We start from the raw sequence: 19059 nt of genomic DNA on the forward strand, positions 1-19059 counted from the left end.
CCTGATTCTCACGGACAATACATCTGCCAAAGCGCACATAAACCGGGAAGGGGGGACGAAGTCACAGACGCTGATGCTCGAGTCGACACGTCTGTTCAACTGGGCGGAGAGGAATCTGGAGTCCATCCTCGCAGACCACATTTCCGGGGAAGCCAACACACGAGCGGATTGGCTCAGCAGGGAAGTGATAGACCAGGCCGAGTGGCAGCTGCTTCCCAGTCTATTTCAGGAGATTTCTCTTCGCTTCGGACGGCCTCTGGTAGACTTGTTCGCCAGTCCGACCAACGCCCAACTTTCCCGGTTCATCACTCGGTATCCGACTCCAGCGGCAGAGGACACAAACGCTCTGCGGTGTCGTTGGCCAGCGGGTCTACTATATGCCTTCCCACCCGTCACTCTGATTCAGCAGGTGGTTCGCAAGATGATAGTGGAGAGGGCGGAGATATTACTGGTGGCTCCACATTGGCCCCGCAGGCCATGGTTCGCAGATCTTGTGGAGTTTTCGGTGACAGACCCGTGGGTGATTCCTCCACATCGGATCGTGCTGTGTCAGGGGGCCATTCGTCATCCCGAGCCCCAATGGCTGCAGTTGGCCGTCTGGCATTTGAGCGCGTCCTCTTGAAGAAAGGCCGTTTGCCGGATACGGTGATTGGTACAATTCAGTCGGCCCGTCGACCATCCACGACGAGGATCTACGAAGCCACGTGGAGAGCCTTTTGCCGTTGGTGTGCGACTGCTCATGTGGATCCTACGTCTGCAACGGTTCAGGATGTCCTCATTTTTCTACAGGCGGGTTTGGAACGGGGTTTGTCTCCTGCCACTCTCAGGCGCCAGGTGGCGGCCCTGGCCACTGTGTTATCCTGTCCACCGTACACTTCCTTGGCTCATCATCCGTGGGTGAAGGGGTTCCTTCATGGAGCTACGAACCTGAGACCGCCTACGGTTCATCGTTATCCCACTTGGGATTTATCTTTGGTTTTGCAGGCTCTCACTTTGTCTCCGTTTGAGCCGCTGGGTTCCACTTCACTTAAGTTTCTGTCGTTCAAAGTTGCATTTCTCCTGGCGATCACGTCGGCTAGACGCATTTCTGAGCTCGCTGCCTTATCCGTCAGGAAAGATTTGTGCATTTTTCATGCTAACACTGTGGTCCTGAGGATGGATCCTGTTTTTTTGCCCAAGGTTAACTCGTGGTTTCACCGGGCGCAGGAATTAGTGCTTCCGGATTTCTGCCCGTCGCCGAGACATCACCGGGAGGTTCTCTGGCACACTCTGGATGTGCGCAGGGCGTTGAGACGTTACATGCGTAGGACGGCCGAGTTTCGGAAGACGGAAGCCCTATTTGTTTCGTTCCATCCTGCATCCATGGGTCAGAAAGTGTCGTCGACCACGATTGGTCGTTGGATTAAGGCCTGTATTGCTGCTGCTTATGAGAATCAGCGTCGTCCTGTTCCTGGGAACATTCTGCCTCATACTACGCGGAGTGCGGCTACTTCTGCAGCCTGGGCTACCCAGGCTTCTGTGTTGGACATCTGTAGGGCGGCTACTTGGACTTCCTTGTCGCCTTTCATAAGACATTACCGTATTGATGCCTACGCTTCGGCTGAGGCGTCTTTTGGGCGACGAGTTTTGCAAGCAGTGGTGGCTGGGTCCTCTGAGTTGGATAGTGTTTTGCCCGACCCTGGAAGTTAGGCTTGGGTATGTCCCAATGCTGGAGTGTAGTAGCAGCGTTCTGGAAAATGGACATTGACTTACCTGAATGTCCTTTTTCGGAACGCTGCGTATACACTCCATTTCCCTCCCTTTCTTTGTATGTTGGTTTGTGGTGGTTTTGTGTTAATAAATTTTGTTGTAGTTCACCTATGGTGTCTTCGTTCAAGACTGGGGATTCGGGTGCAAAAGGGGGCGTGGAGAGAGCACAGAGTGGGTAGATAAGTAAAAAAAGTTCTCTCAGTTGCTGTCAGATAAGAGGATTTTCCCAATGCTGGAGTGTATACGCAGCGTTCCGAAAAAGGACATTCAGGTAAGTCAATGTCCAATTCCCAATAGGAAGAGACTCAAAAATTGGAAATTCATTGTGTGTGAATAAAGAAACCCCAAGCATGATGCAATCATGTTTGTTCGTTTACTATGCGTCCCTCATTGCAAAGGATGCCCCACAGTATGGCCAACTGAGATGTTTGCAAATTGATGGCTTTGAAGAAAAATATTGTAGGAAAAGTAATTCAGTTGTAAAAGTAAAAGAGAAAACTGTGTCCCATACATCAAATTGACAGATCTGTGAGAGAAAAGTAAAAAGGAATCCAAATATGATGCAGTAATGCTATCTAAACCAAATCCTGTTAATATAGTACAATAAGATTTGTATGGGGAGCAAGCATTTGTTATTTATTCAGTGTTTTTGCTGGTCTTCCAACTGTTCACTCACATCCAACTTTCAGAGACTTTATGTATTGGCTGCCTTCATTCTTTCTTGTTTTACAACTTCTTTTAATATTTCCAAGTTTAAACCTGTATCTTGCTTGATGGCATCAATCCAAAATATTCTTTGCTACCCTTGTTTTTTAGCATCTCCAACCATTCCAAACATGATTAGTTTCTTTGAAGAATTTGATTACCTAATATGACGAAAATAAGGCAGCCTTATATTCTAGTTATATTTCTGGATTGATGCAGATTAAAATATGCTTGGTTATTTATTTTTGTTCTCCAAGCTATGCATAGTATCTATTTCCAAGGTCATAACTTGAAGGAGTTTTCTTTTATCTGCTTTTTTATTGTCCAACTTTCACAAATATATGTAATTAATGGGAAAAATACCTTTAACTATTCCATATTTGGTATTAAGAGTGATCTTTTTTCAGATCGTCTCTATGCTAATCATTGCAGTGCTACCAAATGATAATCTAATTTAATTTCAGGTTCAGTGTCACGACACTCTTTGAGTAAACCAAGAAAAATAAATAAAACCTTGAACTGATTCAATTTTTTTATTGTCATTTATTACTATGATATTACTTTGGGTGTATAGATACACCAAGGAGAAAAATGTAAAATATGAATAAATTGGATTATGAGAACTAGACAAGATTTGATTTATATGTCGGATTTGGTTTGGATTTTAAAATTCTGATTCTAACAGTATTCCATGTGTATTATTTTGAGAATTGAGTTTTGGTAAAAGATTATAAATTTTAGTATGGAATAGTATGATGTCTGTTTCAATTTTGGTAGAATGGGAAAGGGGGGAAAAACAGTGATATGTTACCCTGCAAAATTTCAGCCAGATAATTTAAAAAGTTTCACTACAGTGAAGTTTTGAAATATCCCCCGTGTATTTCTTTTGAGGCAGAGATATGAGGGCTAAAGAATGATCAGTAGCCATTTGCAAATAGTCCATCAAAGAGCCTGTACAGAAGATGTCACGAACCAGTGCAGAGAGAATCCTATTCCAATTAAGAACAAAAAATTTCAAAAGCTGCTTTAAAAAATTGAAGAGTCTCTTGTTCTATGAATAGTAGTTATTCTAGTCAGGCAGGTTTTTTGACATGGTTGATGGGCAAGATTAACCTCTTCTGGGAATTATTTATTATGTGCTTCCTCCCCAACCATTAATAAAAATGTTTGAGATAAGTTATTTAACTTATCTTTTATGCATTCCGATAAAAGAAAGTATCATATGCAGTGATCAGTAAGCACACAATCTCAGACCTATTCAAACAATGAAGAGGACCTAATTCACTCCAGGAAATGACAGAATGAGATAAGTATCAGAAGGAAAACAAGAGGATTTTTAAAAATAAAAATTGATGGGAAGAATAGAGAGGGGTCCTTGGTGATCTCTGAGCTTGGTTGTTTTCTTGCAGATGCTTCATTACCCAAACTAATAGCACTGATGATGTTACAGTTTGGGTAATGAAATGTCTACAAGAAAAGGATCATGTTCAGAGAGCACCAAGGATCCTTCATTTCAACCCTAAACTGCAAATATTCTCCTTCGTTGAGAATAGAGAGAATTAAAAACGAAGGAAAGGAGGGACGGAAAAGCTGTAGAGCTACAAACAGTCTGAACATGGAGACTCACAATAACTATGACATAGTTCATAAAAATAGATTCATAGATAAAAAAAGATAAAGATAAAAAATCAACTGAATCCAATATAAAGTAAAATCTTTTTTTCTCAAATCTGAATTTATTAATAAGCTTTTAAAAATAGCATAAATTGTACTTTGCAGGTGAAGGTAGTTTAACATCTGGCTTTGGCATAAATTAGGTATAGATTAGAATATAGCTTTGATTTTTTTTTTTTTACACTATGAAAGTTAGGAGGGTTTTAATGTAGTACAATAAGGAAATTAATTTTAGCTGACATTTCATCTGCAACCAAATGTCTTCCAGATTGGTTATTCAGTTATGTATTTAATTTAAATGTATATTGGTTGGTTGGTAATTTGATAATTACTGGCTATTCAATCTCTTGGCAGGTCAGGATAAAAATGTATTTAGTTAAAACCAAGGATACTAAAAATGAACTAAAATGATCAGCAATTTTTTAAAAAACTGCCCAAAGAGACACATTTTGAAGACCCTTAAAAGCAGAAATCAATCGGTCTTTTTCACTCAGCAAGGAGGTTAATCAAAGATGTACGGCATCCCCAAGAGGATCCGAAGGCTGTTGTGGAGGAACACCTTAGAGCGTGGAGGGAAGTCTGCAGGAATATCCACACTTTCTTCTTGGCCCATTGTTAACCCTAACCCCTCAATCTTTTCTGAATACAGGAATAGATGATGGCCTGTTAAATCAGTAAACTGCTCTCAGGGAACCTAGAAATTCATCTTCCATTCTACTTTTAAATCCCTTGGTTCCCTTTTGCATCAACAGGACTACAGTGGTACGGTACCATAAGACAGAAGGTTTTATGGTGACCATAGTCCAGACTGAGCACCAGCCTTCTCCCATTGCCAACCACTGCAATTACAGGTAGTCCTCGATTTATGACCACAATTAAGCCCAAAATGCCTGTTGTTAAGTGAGACATTTGTTAAGTGTCATTTTTACAAATGGTAAGTGTCACTTAACATTTGAAAGGTCATTTTAGGACCTTTCTTGCTATGGTTGTTAAGCGAATCACTGCAGTGGATAAGTTAGTAACCCCGTTCTTAAGTGAATCTGGCTTCCCCATTGATCATCTTCTTCTGGTGCCATATCCGCCATCGGATGTTGGCGATCCTATTTTTATCAAGAGCTGCACAAAAAAGTGCTGCTGAAAGTTTTGTCCAAACCAGTCCCTTAGATTTTGAAGCCGTGATGTTCTTCTTCCTGGACCTCATTTGCCTTCAATCTTTCTTTGGAGATTAAATGAAGTATGCCATATTTTTCCCCCATTGATATTGCTTATCAAAAAATTGCAAAAGATGATCACATGACCTTGGGGCACAGCAGCGGTCATAAGTGTGAACCAGTGGCCAAGCATCTGAATTTTGATCACATGATCATACAACTGTTACAAAGGTCGTAAGTGTGAAAAATGGTCATAAGTCCCTTTTTTCAGTGTCATTGTAACTTTGAACGGTCACTAAATGAACTGTTGTAAGTCGAGGACACTGTGGTAATTTGTGAGATAAAAGTTATATAGATAAGCAGATCAATTATTACAATGTAAGCATGGTAGCCTCTCATGTAATCCATGTTGCTCTCTTGCAGGTGAATATCCTGGAAGCAGTATGAGCCAAAAAGGATCCACAGGCAGCCACTCTGGCTCTTTAAAGTAAGGAATCTAATGTCTAAATGAACAAAGTGTGGGTGAAGGGAGAAAGCATCTGGAGAGGTTCACAGTTCTACAGTCTGGATTGTCACAGGAAGTATGCTGAGGATATGTAGAGAGCAACTTTGCAGATGCTGAAAAGTAGAATTGTATCCTATGGAAATAGTAATTCTACTTTCTTATTTCTGGCTAGATTGGGTGGACATGAAATCCCCCTGGTGGGTCTCTGAGTCATGTACAGTTTACATTTCTGATTCCCATTGTGTAATGATGGGAACAACTCAATTGTTTTTCTGTCCCCTAAAACAGCGGTCCCCAACTTTTTTGGGCCCACCGACTGGCAGCAGTGGCAGTGAGTGGTTGGGGGGGGAAGGGATGGTGGTGCATGCACGACCTAATCCCGTACATGCACAAATAAAGCTTTGTGCATTCACCTGCTGCTTGCATGGACTGGTTCCCAATGGGCTGTGGACCGGTCCCGGTCCATTGCTTGGGGGTTGGGGACCCCTGCTCTAAAACTTTACAATTAAATATGGGACCTGTAGAAAACAAAATGTCTATCAAAATGATTATTATTTATGACACAAATCCTGCTTCTGACAACTGACACAAATACTTACGCAAGTCATGATATTTGCATCATGATTTTATGGCACATGTTTCATTCTCCTGACATGAAGTGGGGGTGACCCTTTGAGAGCTGTATGCAATCAAATTTCATTTTAATGTATGTCAATTGGTGTACATTCAAAGTGACAATAAAGTTATTCTAAATCTAAGCATTTGTGTGAGAGGGAGGAGCATTGGTATCTGTGTGGAATTCACTTCTGACACACAAAGCCCTCCATAGTGCTTATATGTAGAATCATAGATTTGGAAGGAGCCATTTAGTAGCCTTGACTGCGAGATGGGCAGCAAAAAAATAAATAATAGTCAACAACCCCCACCCACCCCATTCAATGGAGGAATCCAGATTAAAACATCCACAACATAGGACAGCTTAGTCTCTGTTTAGACTCATCTACTAAAAGGGAATACAGCGTTTCTCTGGGTAATTGATTCCAGGGTTAACTACTCTGTTCAGGATTTTTTTTTTATAATGTTCAATCTGCTTTCCTGTAACTTAAATGTATTATTTCATGTCCTGATTTCTTAAATTGCAGAAGACATATCTTGACCTCTTTTGCTTCAGGTTCAGGATGGCGGTTCTAGTGAAAGACACAGCAAGTCCTATAGCCTGAAACCAGACTGCTGCTTATTTATGTCAATTTAGGGATTACAGCTCCTAAAGAACAATGGCAATTTGTTCCCTTTTATTCTTTTCCTATGACATCAGCAGGGGATTTAATTTAATGTATTCAATTTAGGCACCGCCTAATTCCAAGCTGTCACTCTAGACAGTGTACAATAAAAGGAAGCAAAAATAGAAAATTCATTAGAATAAGATTATAAAAAAAGTTGGTAACTATGAGCACATAGTAAGTAAGTAAGTAAGTAAGTAAAGAGCCAGAGCTGTTGCAAAGTTTTTGACCTATTTGAAATCTGCAAATTACAAGAGGCATAAGAAGTCAGTGTCAAGTGAGGAGAATTGATAAGCTTATTGTCCAATCTCTAAGAGAAATTTCTACATTCTTCACTTGCATTATCTGTTTGAGGAGTGAGAATTGGGAAAGAAAATTTGAAAATGCTGCTTTTTAATCCCATGATATGGAAAACATGGAGGACCTTGCAGCCAAACCTTGCTTAGGATTCTATGTCCTGTTTTCCCACGCAGGATGTTAAAACTCCTGTCATCAGCACTACGGAAACAAATGGTGAATTCTCTCAAAGGCAAATTAAAGTGCTCTTGTTTCATCTTACTGCTTTCTCTTTTTCCAGTGGCAGCATGGGTAAAGGAGATGGTGCTGGCAAAATGAGTGCAAAAGATTTATATGGTAAGTCCACATTTCATGCTTAATAAAGCTTGTCCAAACATGGAAGGTTAGATCCAATTTTGTATCTAACAAAGCAAGAGTTAACTTACAAAACGATGAAAAATGTTTATTTGTTGGCAATTTAAAGAAAATTATTGATTGCTAATATAACATACACTGGACTGTTTGAAGAAATTTGCCTTTCCATTTTCACTATGGAAAATGGAAAGGAAAATTGACAATGGGGGTGATTTCAGCCAATTAACCGCTAAACCACAGGACCACAGGCTAGTAAGACCAATCATCTCTAAAAACAGTTCTCATCAATGATTACTACTGAAACTCAAGAGAATTTAAGTAATAATATAATATAATGTAATTCTTATATTAAACATATTGATATTGCCATGTGTACACTAGGTTAATGAACAGTTTGTACTGCTCTCCAGAATGTAGTGCAGTTCAGTCACTCCCACTTGGCTCCTCCTGCTACTGCAAGCAGTTAAAGTCACTATCTGTGATTTATTTGGTGCAACGTCTGGGCTTGCTAGGAATTCTGTTGGCTACCTGTTGGATACCTGGAAAACAGCACCATGTAGCAGAAGATTAATTTAGTCTTGTCATATACAAGGACAAGAATTATAAGAAAGAGTTGCCAGAAGATTAGATTAATCAAGAATCTCCTTTTAAATATGTAAAAAACTATTAGTTTGCAAGTGTTAGCCTTCTGGGGTTCTTAGACAAAGTGTGCCATGAATTCTTCAGTTACCATTGTTGGTTTTCTAAGCAGATCTTGTGTCGAGAGTTAGTATGGCCAGACTTCTTCTGGTATAATCTGTTAGACTGAACTTCTTCTAGATAGTTGGCCTCACCAGGCTTTATAAGTAGAGTCCTTCCTTTTGCTTCTGCAGGAGCATGTCCTTTGCCGGGGCAACTAGGCCAATGTTTCCAGCCTTTTTCATCACAGCAATTTGTATCTCTGTCCCAAAGGTGCTTTTTCAAGAAGCAACTGGACTTTCTGGTTAACCAGAAAGTCCAGTTGCCTCTTGAAAAAGCACCTTTGGGATAACCATGACCTGGAATGACTGAGAATCTCCATAGACAATTTGTATCCCTGTTTCTATCAGCCCAGTTGGTCTGTCTTTTAATGCCTGAAATTTGGCACTTTCAACTCATTTCCCCCACTCTCCCCAAATACACGTGTTGCAAGAGTTTGGTGGACTCTGCATGTGTTGGTAGCTTTTATTTCACTTCTAGCATGTGTAATGCACAACCTTAATCTGCCCTCTTTTCGCATCCTCTAATGTGGTGGTGTCTTCTCTGCTAGTGATACAACACATGTTTGATGGGAAACATACCAATTATCCTAAAATTACCTTGCACTGAACTATACGTAGGCACTGCCAGCTCCTTGCTAAGGTGCAATAAAAGATAGGCTGTGGAGAGAGAAGTTTTTCTGTTGGCATATTGTCCTCTCGCCTCAAGGATGGGAGGAAAACACATAGCTGTTGCTCTCTAGATGAGCCCTGAGAGACTCAGTTGTGAACCAGGAATCCCCCTGATGCAAAATTCATCTCTACTGCATTGAACTTGCTAATTAAGAGTGGTCTTAGAAGCTTCATGGATATTTATTGAACTTCACTTCAGGATGCAGAAATATAATAACACACCTCTTCAGTAGTTGCTCCCATAGTAGTAACAGGAGCTGATGAATGACCCTTCTTCCTACTTGCACGAATGAATGAATTGTCCTTTGCCGGCCACAAATGTTCCTTGTCTTCCCTTGAGGTCATTAGGGTACTGAATGCTCTTTGCCTTTGGCAACAAACACCTAAGCTTCTCATATGTTAAGCCCATATTCTAAAAGATTCGCCACATACTTGCTGAAAGATCTGTAGGCTTACAGATCCAGCAGGTAGATCTCAGGTTTCTGCTTCATTCAGTACACAGCTGCCAGCTGAATAAATGTTAATGTAGACCATGAATAAATAAAGTGACTTCTCTGCTTACTGGCTTCTGTTTTGAACCAAAAAGAAAGGGCATTGAAGGGAAATCCATTATATTCTTGGCAAATCTGAGGGATGGAGGGGGAGTATTTCAGAATAATTAGAGGTTTGTATGAAAAGCCCATTGCTGCTTTTACTGTCATATTAGCAAGACACACACACCTTTCCTGAACTTACAGTAAATTGTTAGCAAGGCTAAAGTAGTAGTATTGTACCTCCTGATCGTCTTGCCTTTTGAATTCTTCTAGAAGGGGAATAAGTCCAGATCTTTGGATTTATTTTTATATGTAAACAATCCATTCCATTCTGGAGGTTCCATTTGGAGATATGATCAATCCTCATGGTCAAAGTGGCTCTCAGAGCCTTATCAGATGATGCGTTTGCTATGGCATTAGGCTCTGTTGCTCATACTCAAACAATACAATCCAAAATTCTCACTGGAGGCACAAACAACCAGGTTCAAATTATACTACTTTTGGACGCATTATGTGAAAACCAGCTCTCTTGAGACATCTGTAATGCTGGGAAAGGTAGAAAGAAAGAGAAGACCAACCAGCAACAAGGTGGATGGGCTCAATTACAGTGGCAACTTTCGAATACCTGGAAGACCAGATTAGGGATTAATTATGATGGAGGAAATCTATCTATCTGGTTGCTGAGAATCAAAATGACATAGTAGCACATAATCAATTAACTTTACACAACGGTCCTCATGTTTAGTGATGCCAAAGAGAAAGCTGTTTGCTAGTCCTTCTCCCTTCTTTCCCCTTTTGACTTTTCCAGCAAGAAATCACACAAAGAAAAAACTGAAACATGCTCAGTATGTCCGAATTGTTGCAGAAGTCATAAAATGGGATGTTATATCACACGAAATTAGAGTTATGAAATCTGCCTTAAAAATACCAATCAGCCCTCCAAGATAAAAAAAAAATTAATAGAAAGAAGTTGTGATATCATTCTCTTTGAGATGCTTTAATTCAAAGAATTCACTGTCTGGATAGAAGTCTGAAAATGGATCCGTTCCCCATTAGCTATTCGTTAACATATTACCACGTAAAATTTTTAAAAAGTATTAGGCATACATTTTCCTTTGTTTATGGACAGAAAGGTGAAATGGTGATACCTTTTAGCAAACTAGAGTCTTCTTCACAACTCTGCCCTTTGGTTACATTGGCTTGCAACTCTCATACTGAGAGCACACATACTGACCATGGCAGTAACCATGCAATGCAACTGAAAGGTTTAAGGTTACAGAAATGTGGCATAAGGAATAATGCTGAGGTGCTACCAGTTGTCTTTCTGCTCATAAAACTGAAAATATCCAGCATAAGTTGGATGCCAGTCCTCAAAGAATGTTCATATAATGTTCCTATAGTTGCCAACTGATGATGGGATATTCAAGGTAAGTCACTTGATATAAGAAACTATATATAATTCAAGAACAAGTTAAATACAGAAACAGTACACTGATAGGTTAGTATGAAGCAGGGAGTTATTGTCCATATATCTAGTCATGATTACAACAGACCTTTTCTGAATGCTCATACTTTTTCCATGCTTTGAAATAATGAACTTATTTCCAGCAATACAGATGAAAGTGTGTCTTCTCCAGTAGTGATCAATGTAAGTCCTAGAAGGCCCAGCAAACCTGACTGTTGATTTTAGTAACTTCTTGAGAATTCTGAGTAGTTTCCTGTGAATCTGTGGAGGCCCCCAAGTCATGGAACGTTATCTAGTCCATCTCTCAAGCACATAGCAGAGGAATTTGTTTACCAGTCAGTCAGACATTTTTATAACCTTAGCATTTAAAATCAAGATTTGTTTAACATCTCCATAGGCTTTATTTCCATAAATGAAACCACGTGACCACAGATAGCTACAAAATATTGGAGGCATGGATGGCTATGGCTACTGAGAATAGATAAGTCAATTTTTTTTCTTTTTCTGAAGCAACAGCAAACAACTCTTTGAGTTAGGTGAACTCGGAAATATCTGGTTTCTAGTAGCTTGTTGAAGATGCTTGTGAAGATGCTCGTTTAGTAATCTCTGTTAATTGTTAGAACTTGGTGCCATATTTATCTTTTAAGATAAATGAAAAGGAACAGATGAACATAAGCAGATGAACTCCTGTGGTTGCAATGAAAATGCTGTAGCATAGGGAAGAAAAATGAGATCTTAGACCACAAAAAGCTGTGTTTGTTCACTGGTAGTCTTTAAGGTATTACAGGATTCTCTTGTTCTTCTCTTTGTGTGTGTGTTCTTTGAGAAGACTTAGAGTAAAATTAAATCTCTTTCTCCCTTTCCTTGAACAAGTCTAAACTGAGCCAGTTTAGTCTAGTGCAGTGATGGCTAACCTTTTTGCCATCGCGTGCTAGGAGAGGGGGCATGGGGGGTGTTGTTTGCACGCCCATACCCATAATTCTATGGGTCCCGCCCCGTGCATGTGTGCACGACCTCCCCTCCCGCCCCCACTCCTGGTACGCGATGGCCCGGTCGGTCCATTTTTCTTTCTTACCTGGCTCCAGGGCCTCTCTGGGGAGGGTGAAAACAGCCCCCCCCGGAGGTCCTCCGGAGGCTGAAAACGCCCCATTTGACAATTTCCGGTGGGTCCTGAACTGAGCTTGCGCACCCACTGATATGGCTATGCGTTCTACCTGTGACACGCGTGCCATAGGTTAGCTATCACGGGTCTAGTAGTTAAGGTACCAGGCTACAAAGTAAGAGACTGTAAGTTCAAGTCCCACCTTAGCTACAAAAGCCAGCTGGGTGACCTTGGGCCAGTCACCCACTCAGCCCAACCTTACTTCCAGGGTTGCTGTTGTGAGGATAATAGGAGGAGGAAGGTGTATTGATTATGATCATCATCTTGGGTTATTTATAAAAATAATAAAGGCTGGATATAAATAATCAAATAAACAAACTCCACTGTTTATTTCAATGCAGTATTACCAAGAGAGTCTCAACTCTCTTCTGATACAGAATTTGGCTCCCTAATCTTTTTTTAATGTTGTTATTTTTTCCATATCATTTTCGCAAAAGAATAATTTAAATCCCAGATTTATTTTTCCTAATTTTGTATTTGGTTGAAAATGAATGCAAAGAGGTAAACTAATTATCTGAAAGCATAAAAGGAATGTTGCTGCTTGTTTATCATTTTTTAATATATCACTTAGTGAAATAGCCCATTGCAAATAGGCCTGGATGTGAATTTTAGAAACATAATCCTCCCTTCAAATTGTTCTCATTCTCGGTGATTAGGCATTTATTCCCTTGGACAAATCCACATTTTTGCTTTTATACTCCTCTGACATCTGTAATTGTGAACTAATACAATTACTATTATGTCATGCCTTCTTCAGGTTGCAAGTATTTGAATTATTATATTCTAAATATTGCAAATTTCCTTGTTTTTCCCCAATAACACTGAAACCTCATTTTTGCTTTTCCTGCAGAGCAAATTGTAAATCTAATATGGAATCACAACAGATGTCCAACTGTGAAGTTCTTGGTGCTAAGCTTGGTTGGGTGCTTGCAGATACTTTATTACTCAACTAAGAAACTTCACCTAGTTGGATACTACTATTACTACTACTACAGTCATATTGGGAGCTCCGAAGCCCTTCCAGGCTGGAAGGATTGAACGATGACAATATCATTGCCTGGGAGAATGCCCAGCTGAGGGCTCCTTTCACATCCCCATTTAGTTGCGCACTGAAATGGTACCCATTTATTTACTTGTGGTCACCTGCTTTCAAACTGCTGGTTTGGCAGGAGCTAGAGCATGTGACTGGAGCTCACCCCTCCCATGGCAGCAACTGGGACTTGAATGAGAGCCTGTTGATAATCAGCCCAGCATCCTAACCTCGTGATCCATCGTGCTCCTAGTTGGGTAATGAAACATTTGCAAACAAATAACCAAGCTCAAAGAGCAGCAAGAGCTCCATTTCAGAGGTTTTGGTGCCTTTGTATAAGGTATGAAGAGTTATGTCTCCCGTTTTATAGAAATGAAGTCTTACCTAAGAATGTGGCACTTTGCATAATCTTACAGTATAGTTACAGTATAGTAGCATGCTGTTTTTGGTGAGTTTTATTTGGCCAGCTGCAGTCCTAAATTCTAAAAGTTGATTTTCAAAGTAGCTATGTACTTGCAATTAGTGATAGGTGTAGCTGTCCAGAGATCTGCCCAAGTCATAAATCTGTCATGCTATTTGCTCACAAAAAAGTAGCCAAATCACAGCTTTTAGCAACACTCTACTGTTCCATACTTGCTTACAATCATGGTGTTAATCTATGCTACTCTTGTACAATAGAGACCTCATAGGATAATGATTATTACAGATGGACATGTTCCAATAGAAGAGAAGCTGTAGTTCAATATCTGTTGAACTGTCAAACTCTTGCTGCTCTCTGAGTTTGGTTGTTTACTTGCAAATGTTTCATTAGCAAGTGAGACAATGTCTGAAATACACATCCAAGCTTAGTACTAAGAACTTCACAGTTGGACATCTGTTGTGTTTCCATACTAGCTTTACAATTTGCACTGCAGGAAAAGCAAAACTAATGTTTCTGTGTTATTGGGGGGAAAACAAGGAAACTTGCAATATTTGGAATTTCAGGATTCCAGGAAGACTTAGACTAGGAGGGGAAGTTCCCAAGTGAAATCATATCTCTGCCACCATGCGCTCTTTTCAGTTTTCCTGTCTGCAATATGAGAAATAATGCTGATTTACCCAACAGTCTAGTTAACAAGGATAATGCTTATAAAACATTTTGAATCTTGAAAACGCTGTACAAACGTTTGCAGTTAAAGCTGTATGTTTTGACAGGCAATCATTGCTCTGGTGTTTTCACCACATGGAGCCTTCTCCCAAGAAGGAGGAAGCGTTGGCTGCATCAGTGTTTGCTTTCTTTGCTGGCTTTATCACATTAGCTAATAGACAAAGGAATGCAAGCACTTTACAGTAATTTCAAGGTAAACATTAGACATGATAGAAAGGAATTTAGCTGAGAGATTCCTCTAAAGGCCTGCCAACCCAGTATCAAGAAAGCAGTGGATTGCTATCTCTGTAGTCATTACAGAATATAAGTCCCAAAGGTGCTTTTTCAAGAGGCAACTGGACTTCCTGGTTTTTCCTTCAAAGACGTTTCGGTTCTCATCCAAGAAGCTTCTTCATCTCTGACTGGATGATGGGAAATGGAAGGATTTATACTCCTTGCAGACAGCTGGTCATTTGCATTCTTTTAGCAAGTCATTGTCACCCAGAAGTTGATCTGTGTCATCAGGGTCACCTGAGTGGTGCAAATGGGTGTGGAGCCTTCTTGGAACTGTTGAAAGGATTGTGTTGTAGATTGGAGATAGATGATGTCATATCCCTCCCCCTCTGTTAAAAGAAGGCTGTTCAATTTTGACACAAATGGCCTCTTTGACCCCTCTTTCAAACCAGCTGTCCTCTCTGTCCAAAATGTGGACTTTGCTGTCTTCAAAAGAGTGACCTGTGTCTTTTAAATGGAGGTGGACTGATGAATCTAGTCCTGATGCGTTTGTTCTCCTATGTTGTGCTATGCACTTATGAAGTGGTTGTTTTGTTTCCCCAATGTACAGATCTCGCTGCATTGTATTGCATCTATCACATTGCTCAGTTTTTGTCTGAGTGTTTTATCTTTGGGGTAGACAAGCTTCTACCTTAGTGTATTCTTGGGTTTGAAGTGTGCACATATGTTATGTTGGCTGAAGATCCTCCTGAGCTTTTTCGATATGCCTGCAACATACGGAATGACAACGTTGCTTCGTTTATTGTTTTCTTCATTATTTGTTATGGAAGAGCTCCTGTAGGGTCTTCTTTTATTTCCTTCCATTCCCCACCATGCAGTCAGAGCTGCAGAAGTTTCTTGGGTGAGAAGCGAAATGTCTTCAAATAAAAACCAAAAAGTCCAGTTGCCTCTTGAAAAACTACCTTTGGGACAACCATGTCCTGGATGACTGAGAAGCTCCATAGACATTTACAGAATATAAGACAATTCTCACTGAAATCACAGAGCAGGTGTTCACCATGTCCTCATCACTATGATCTTAATAGTGGCATACCAAGTGAGATGCTTCAGATGGCTTCAAGTGTGTAAGAACTGTATTCTTTCCACAAGTTGTATTTCTCTTACCTGAAACTTATCCTGATGTAAGATTTGCTTCTTCTTGAATAAGTCATGTCACCTAGATTCACAGTCAACGCTAGGTTATTAAACAGAGCTTCCAAACTACTATGATTAACTTGATAGAACGTGCTACTCCAGATCAAACACATTTTGGCATAGTTTTATATCTATTATCAAGCATTGAAGAAAGGAATTACTTCTGAAATAAATTTGCTTCTCAGGTTATATATGTAAAATTTTGTGCTAAATTTTCTCGAGCTATTCCTTGTTTTCCAGATATTATCTATGTGTCATAGATAATCTGAATCCATTCTATGAGTTTTGATGGTGGATGTCTGAATTGTTATAGCCCAAATATTGTGGGCCTAAATATAATTCAAGAATAAATTTTGACTTTTTCATAGAGCAAGAGCATGATTAGAAGTAAGCCTAGTCTGAAACTACCCTGTTTCCCCTAAAATAAGACATCCCCTGATAATAAGCCCAATTGGGCTTTTGAGTGCATGGCAATAAGGTCAAGCGCTTATTTCAGGGTTCAAAAAAATGTAAGACAGGGTCTTATTTTCAGGGAAACACAGTAGAAGTGTAAGAGATATTTGTATAATAATATTTCCTCAATACTTCATCCTTAAAGTTTAATGACTAATAGATATTTGCTCTTCTTTGTTTTTGCATCATTCCACTTGCCTCACTTATGTAACATTAACAAAGCTTTAAGGAAAAGGTGTGTAATCACAATTAGCTTGGGTACCTGCATTGTAAGATTAATTAAATATAGCTTTCTCTGGTGTCCTAATTTCCCCTCCTTCTCCCTGAACTTGTGCTAATAAAACAGTACGATGGCATAATTAAGAACATTTGATCCAGGGTGTTCTGTAACAGGATCCGTAACAGAAAAGTGACAACGATTTGTAGCCAGACTGAAATTGATTTGCTATCACCAAACATGTGAGAAGCATATTTTTGTTAGCAAGCAGTGTCTTGGGTACATCTGGGCAGTCGTGCATCTTACAAATTTGTATTCTTTCTCCAAAGGTTTATACTGTACATGAGAAAGACCTTGATTCATTTAGACCAGGGGTGGGGAACTATGGTCGCTTTATGACTTGTGGACTTCAACTCCCAGTTGCCAAGTGTCCGAATTTTGATCACATGACTATGGTGATGCTGCAATGTCTTAAGTGTGAAAAATGAGTGTGAAAAGTGTCATAAGTCACTTTTTTTCAGTGCCATTGTAACTTCAAATGGTTGTAAGTTGATGTATATAACTATATATAATTATACACTGTATATAATTATGCACTATACTTGTGTATAATTTTTATTAAATATTTTTAAAAGAATAAAAACAACACAAATATTGAAAAAGAAAACTAAAGAAAAATAATAAGTGAAAAAAATGCAAAGCAAGACATAGAAAAGAAAAAATATAAATACTGGTATGTGGCTTTCAATTTTAATAGCAGTCATAAATACATTTATATTTTACCCTCTCTCTCTCTCTCTCATAATATAATTTTCTTCTTTCCATAGTTTACTTTTTCTAATTATCAACCCCATAAATCACAAGTTCATTTTTGTCTTTTTTCAGCAAAGTCTTATGAGTGGGTTTCCAATCATTAATAAAAGTAGTTATTGTCCTTTCTCTAGTCTAACAAAAAAAAAAAAAATCATTTTGCCATCTCTGCTAATTCTGTCACCCTAACCAGCCATTCTTCCATTGTGGGTTTTTCCGAGACTGTCCATTTTTCTGCATAACATTTTTAGCAGTTATCAGATATAAAAATAATCTAACTCTTTTCTAATTGTCTATTATTACTCTCAACAAGAAGAGTTCTGGTTTCAATGGAATATTAATTTTTAAAATTCTTTGTATTGTTGTATGGATTTGGATTCCAACATTTGTGGCACTTTTGCAAATCTCAAACTATTTTTTAAAAAAATCCTAGTTTGGAAAGATGATGATGATAGAGTTCCAGCCAATTTGAGGAAAGGGCACTGGCACCAATTTAGGGAAACAGATAAAACCTAAAAAGCTTTCCTGATCTCTATCTCTATCTCTATCTCTATCTCTATCTCTATCTCTATCTCTATCTCTATCTCTATCTACCTATCTATCTATCTATCTATCTATCTATCTATCTATCTAAATTAGGAATTAAATCAGAAAGTTACAGCATAGCTGGGCTACAGTTTAGATTGATTGATTTCCTGGATACCTTAATAATACAACAATACAACAGTATTGGTACGGTAGCTGAACAACATCTCCCAGCATCCCTCATCACTGACCGTGTTGGCTGGGATTGCTGGGAAGTGTAATACAGCATCCAGGCAACCAAAAGTCGGCCATTCCATTGTAGATAAAAGGAACTTAAAGGCACCACTGTTTTTCTTGGTTGGTGAATGATATACTGTACACATCCTTTTCATTGAATGCTTTTCTCTTTCCAAAGAAGGGTGGGAACATTTCTCCTTTTTTTTCTTGCAGAGAAATTGTCTATGGATATTCTTAGTCATCCAGGTCTTAGTTGTCCCAAAGGTGCTTTTTCAACAGGCAACTGGACTTAGTTTTTTCTTGAAGACATTATGCTTCTCATCCAAGAAGCTTCTTCAGTTCTTGGAGTAGAAGCTAAACATCTTCAAGGAAAAACAAAGTCCAGTTGCCTTTTGAAAAAACACCTTTGGGACATGCAGAGAAATTATGGGAGAAGTGCACGGGGGAATGAATTCCCCTCCTTTCTTTATTTTCTTTGTAAAAAGACATTACTCTTTCTTCATATGTGCCAAGCTTCATGTTCGCCATTGACCCATCATTTAAGTAAAGCTAAAAAAAACCATGGTACATATTTATTTTAATTCCAACGTTAGTCCTAGATATTTGTTGAATGTTTGCTGAAGGCCATGTTTACCAAACTATTGGTTAAATCCTTTATTGTACTATACACTGTAAATTCCAATCACTTGCTTAATGGGCTGACAGGAGAGAAATTGGTTTTCTGAGATTCTGTTAAATCTTACTGCTTTGAATGTCTGGAGGAAAAAGACCACAGAAATATTAAAAGAAAAGAAAAGCTGCCTTTTAAGTTATTTTGCTAGTATCTAAAAAGCCTCTTATATTTGAGAAGGAGGTCAAATTCTGAGTGGAATTGAATGAGATCCACATTTAGGTGTCTTCACATCCTTAGCTGATGGATTTAGATAGCTCTCTAATACTATGATAGAAA

General features: G+C 39.1%; 1 protein-coding gene across 1 annotated transcript in view; it reads left to right on the forward strand.

Moving 5' to 3' along the window:
- Positions 1–19059, forward strand: part of EPS8L2 (EPS8 signaling adaptor L2) — a 106459-nt gene that overhangs the window by 35260 nt on the left and 52140 nt on the right. The window contains exons 2-3 of the mRNA XM_070932698.1: positions 5703–5766; positions 7642–7697. Coding sequence (XP_070788799.1) covers positions 5723–5766; positions 7642–7697 — 100 coding nt within the window. The 5' untranslated portion in view covers positions 5703–5722. The remainder of the gene's footprint in view (positions 1–5702; positions 5767–7641; positions 7698–19059) is intronic.

Source organism: Pituophis catenifer, unplaced genomic scaffold (genome assembly GCF_029215685.1).
Source record: "Pituophis catenifer annectens isolate HBS135680 unplaced genomic scaffold, rPitCat1.0.hap2 SCAF_1, whole genome shotgun sequence".
Classification (NCBI taxonomy): domain Eukaryota; kingdom Metazoa; phylum Chordata; class Lepidosauria; order Squamata; family Colubridae; genus Pituophis; species Pituophis catenifer.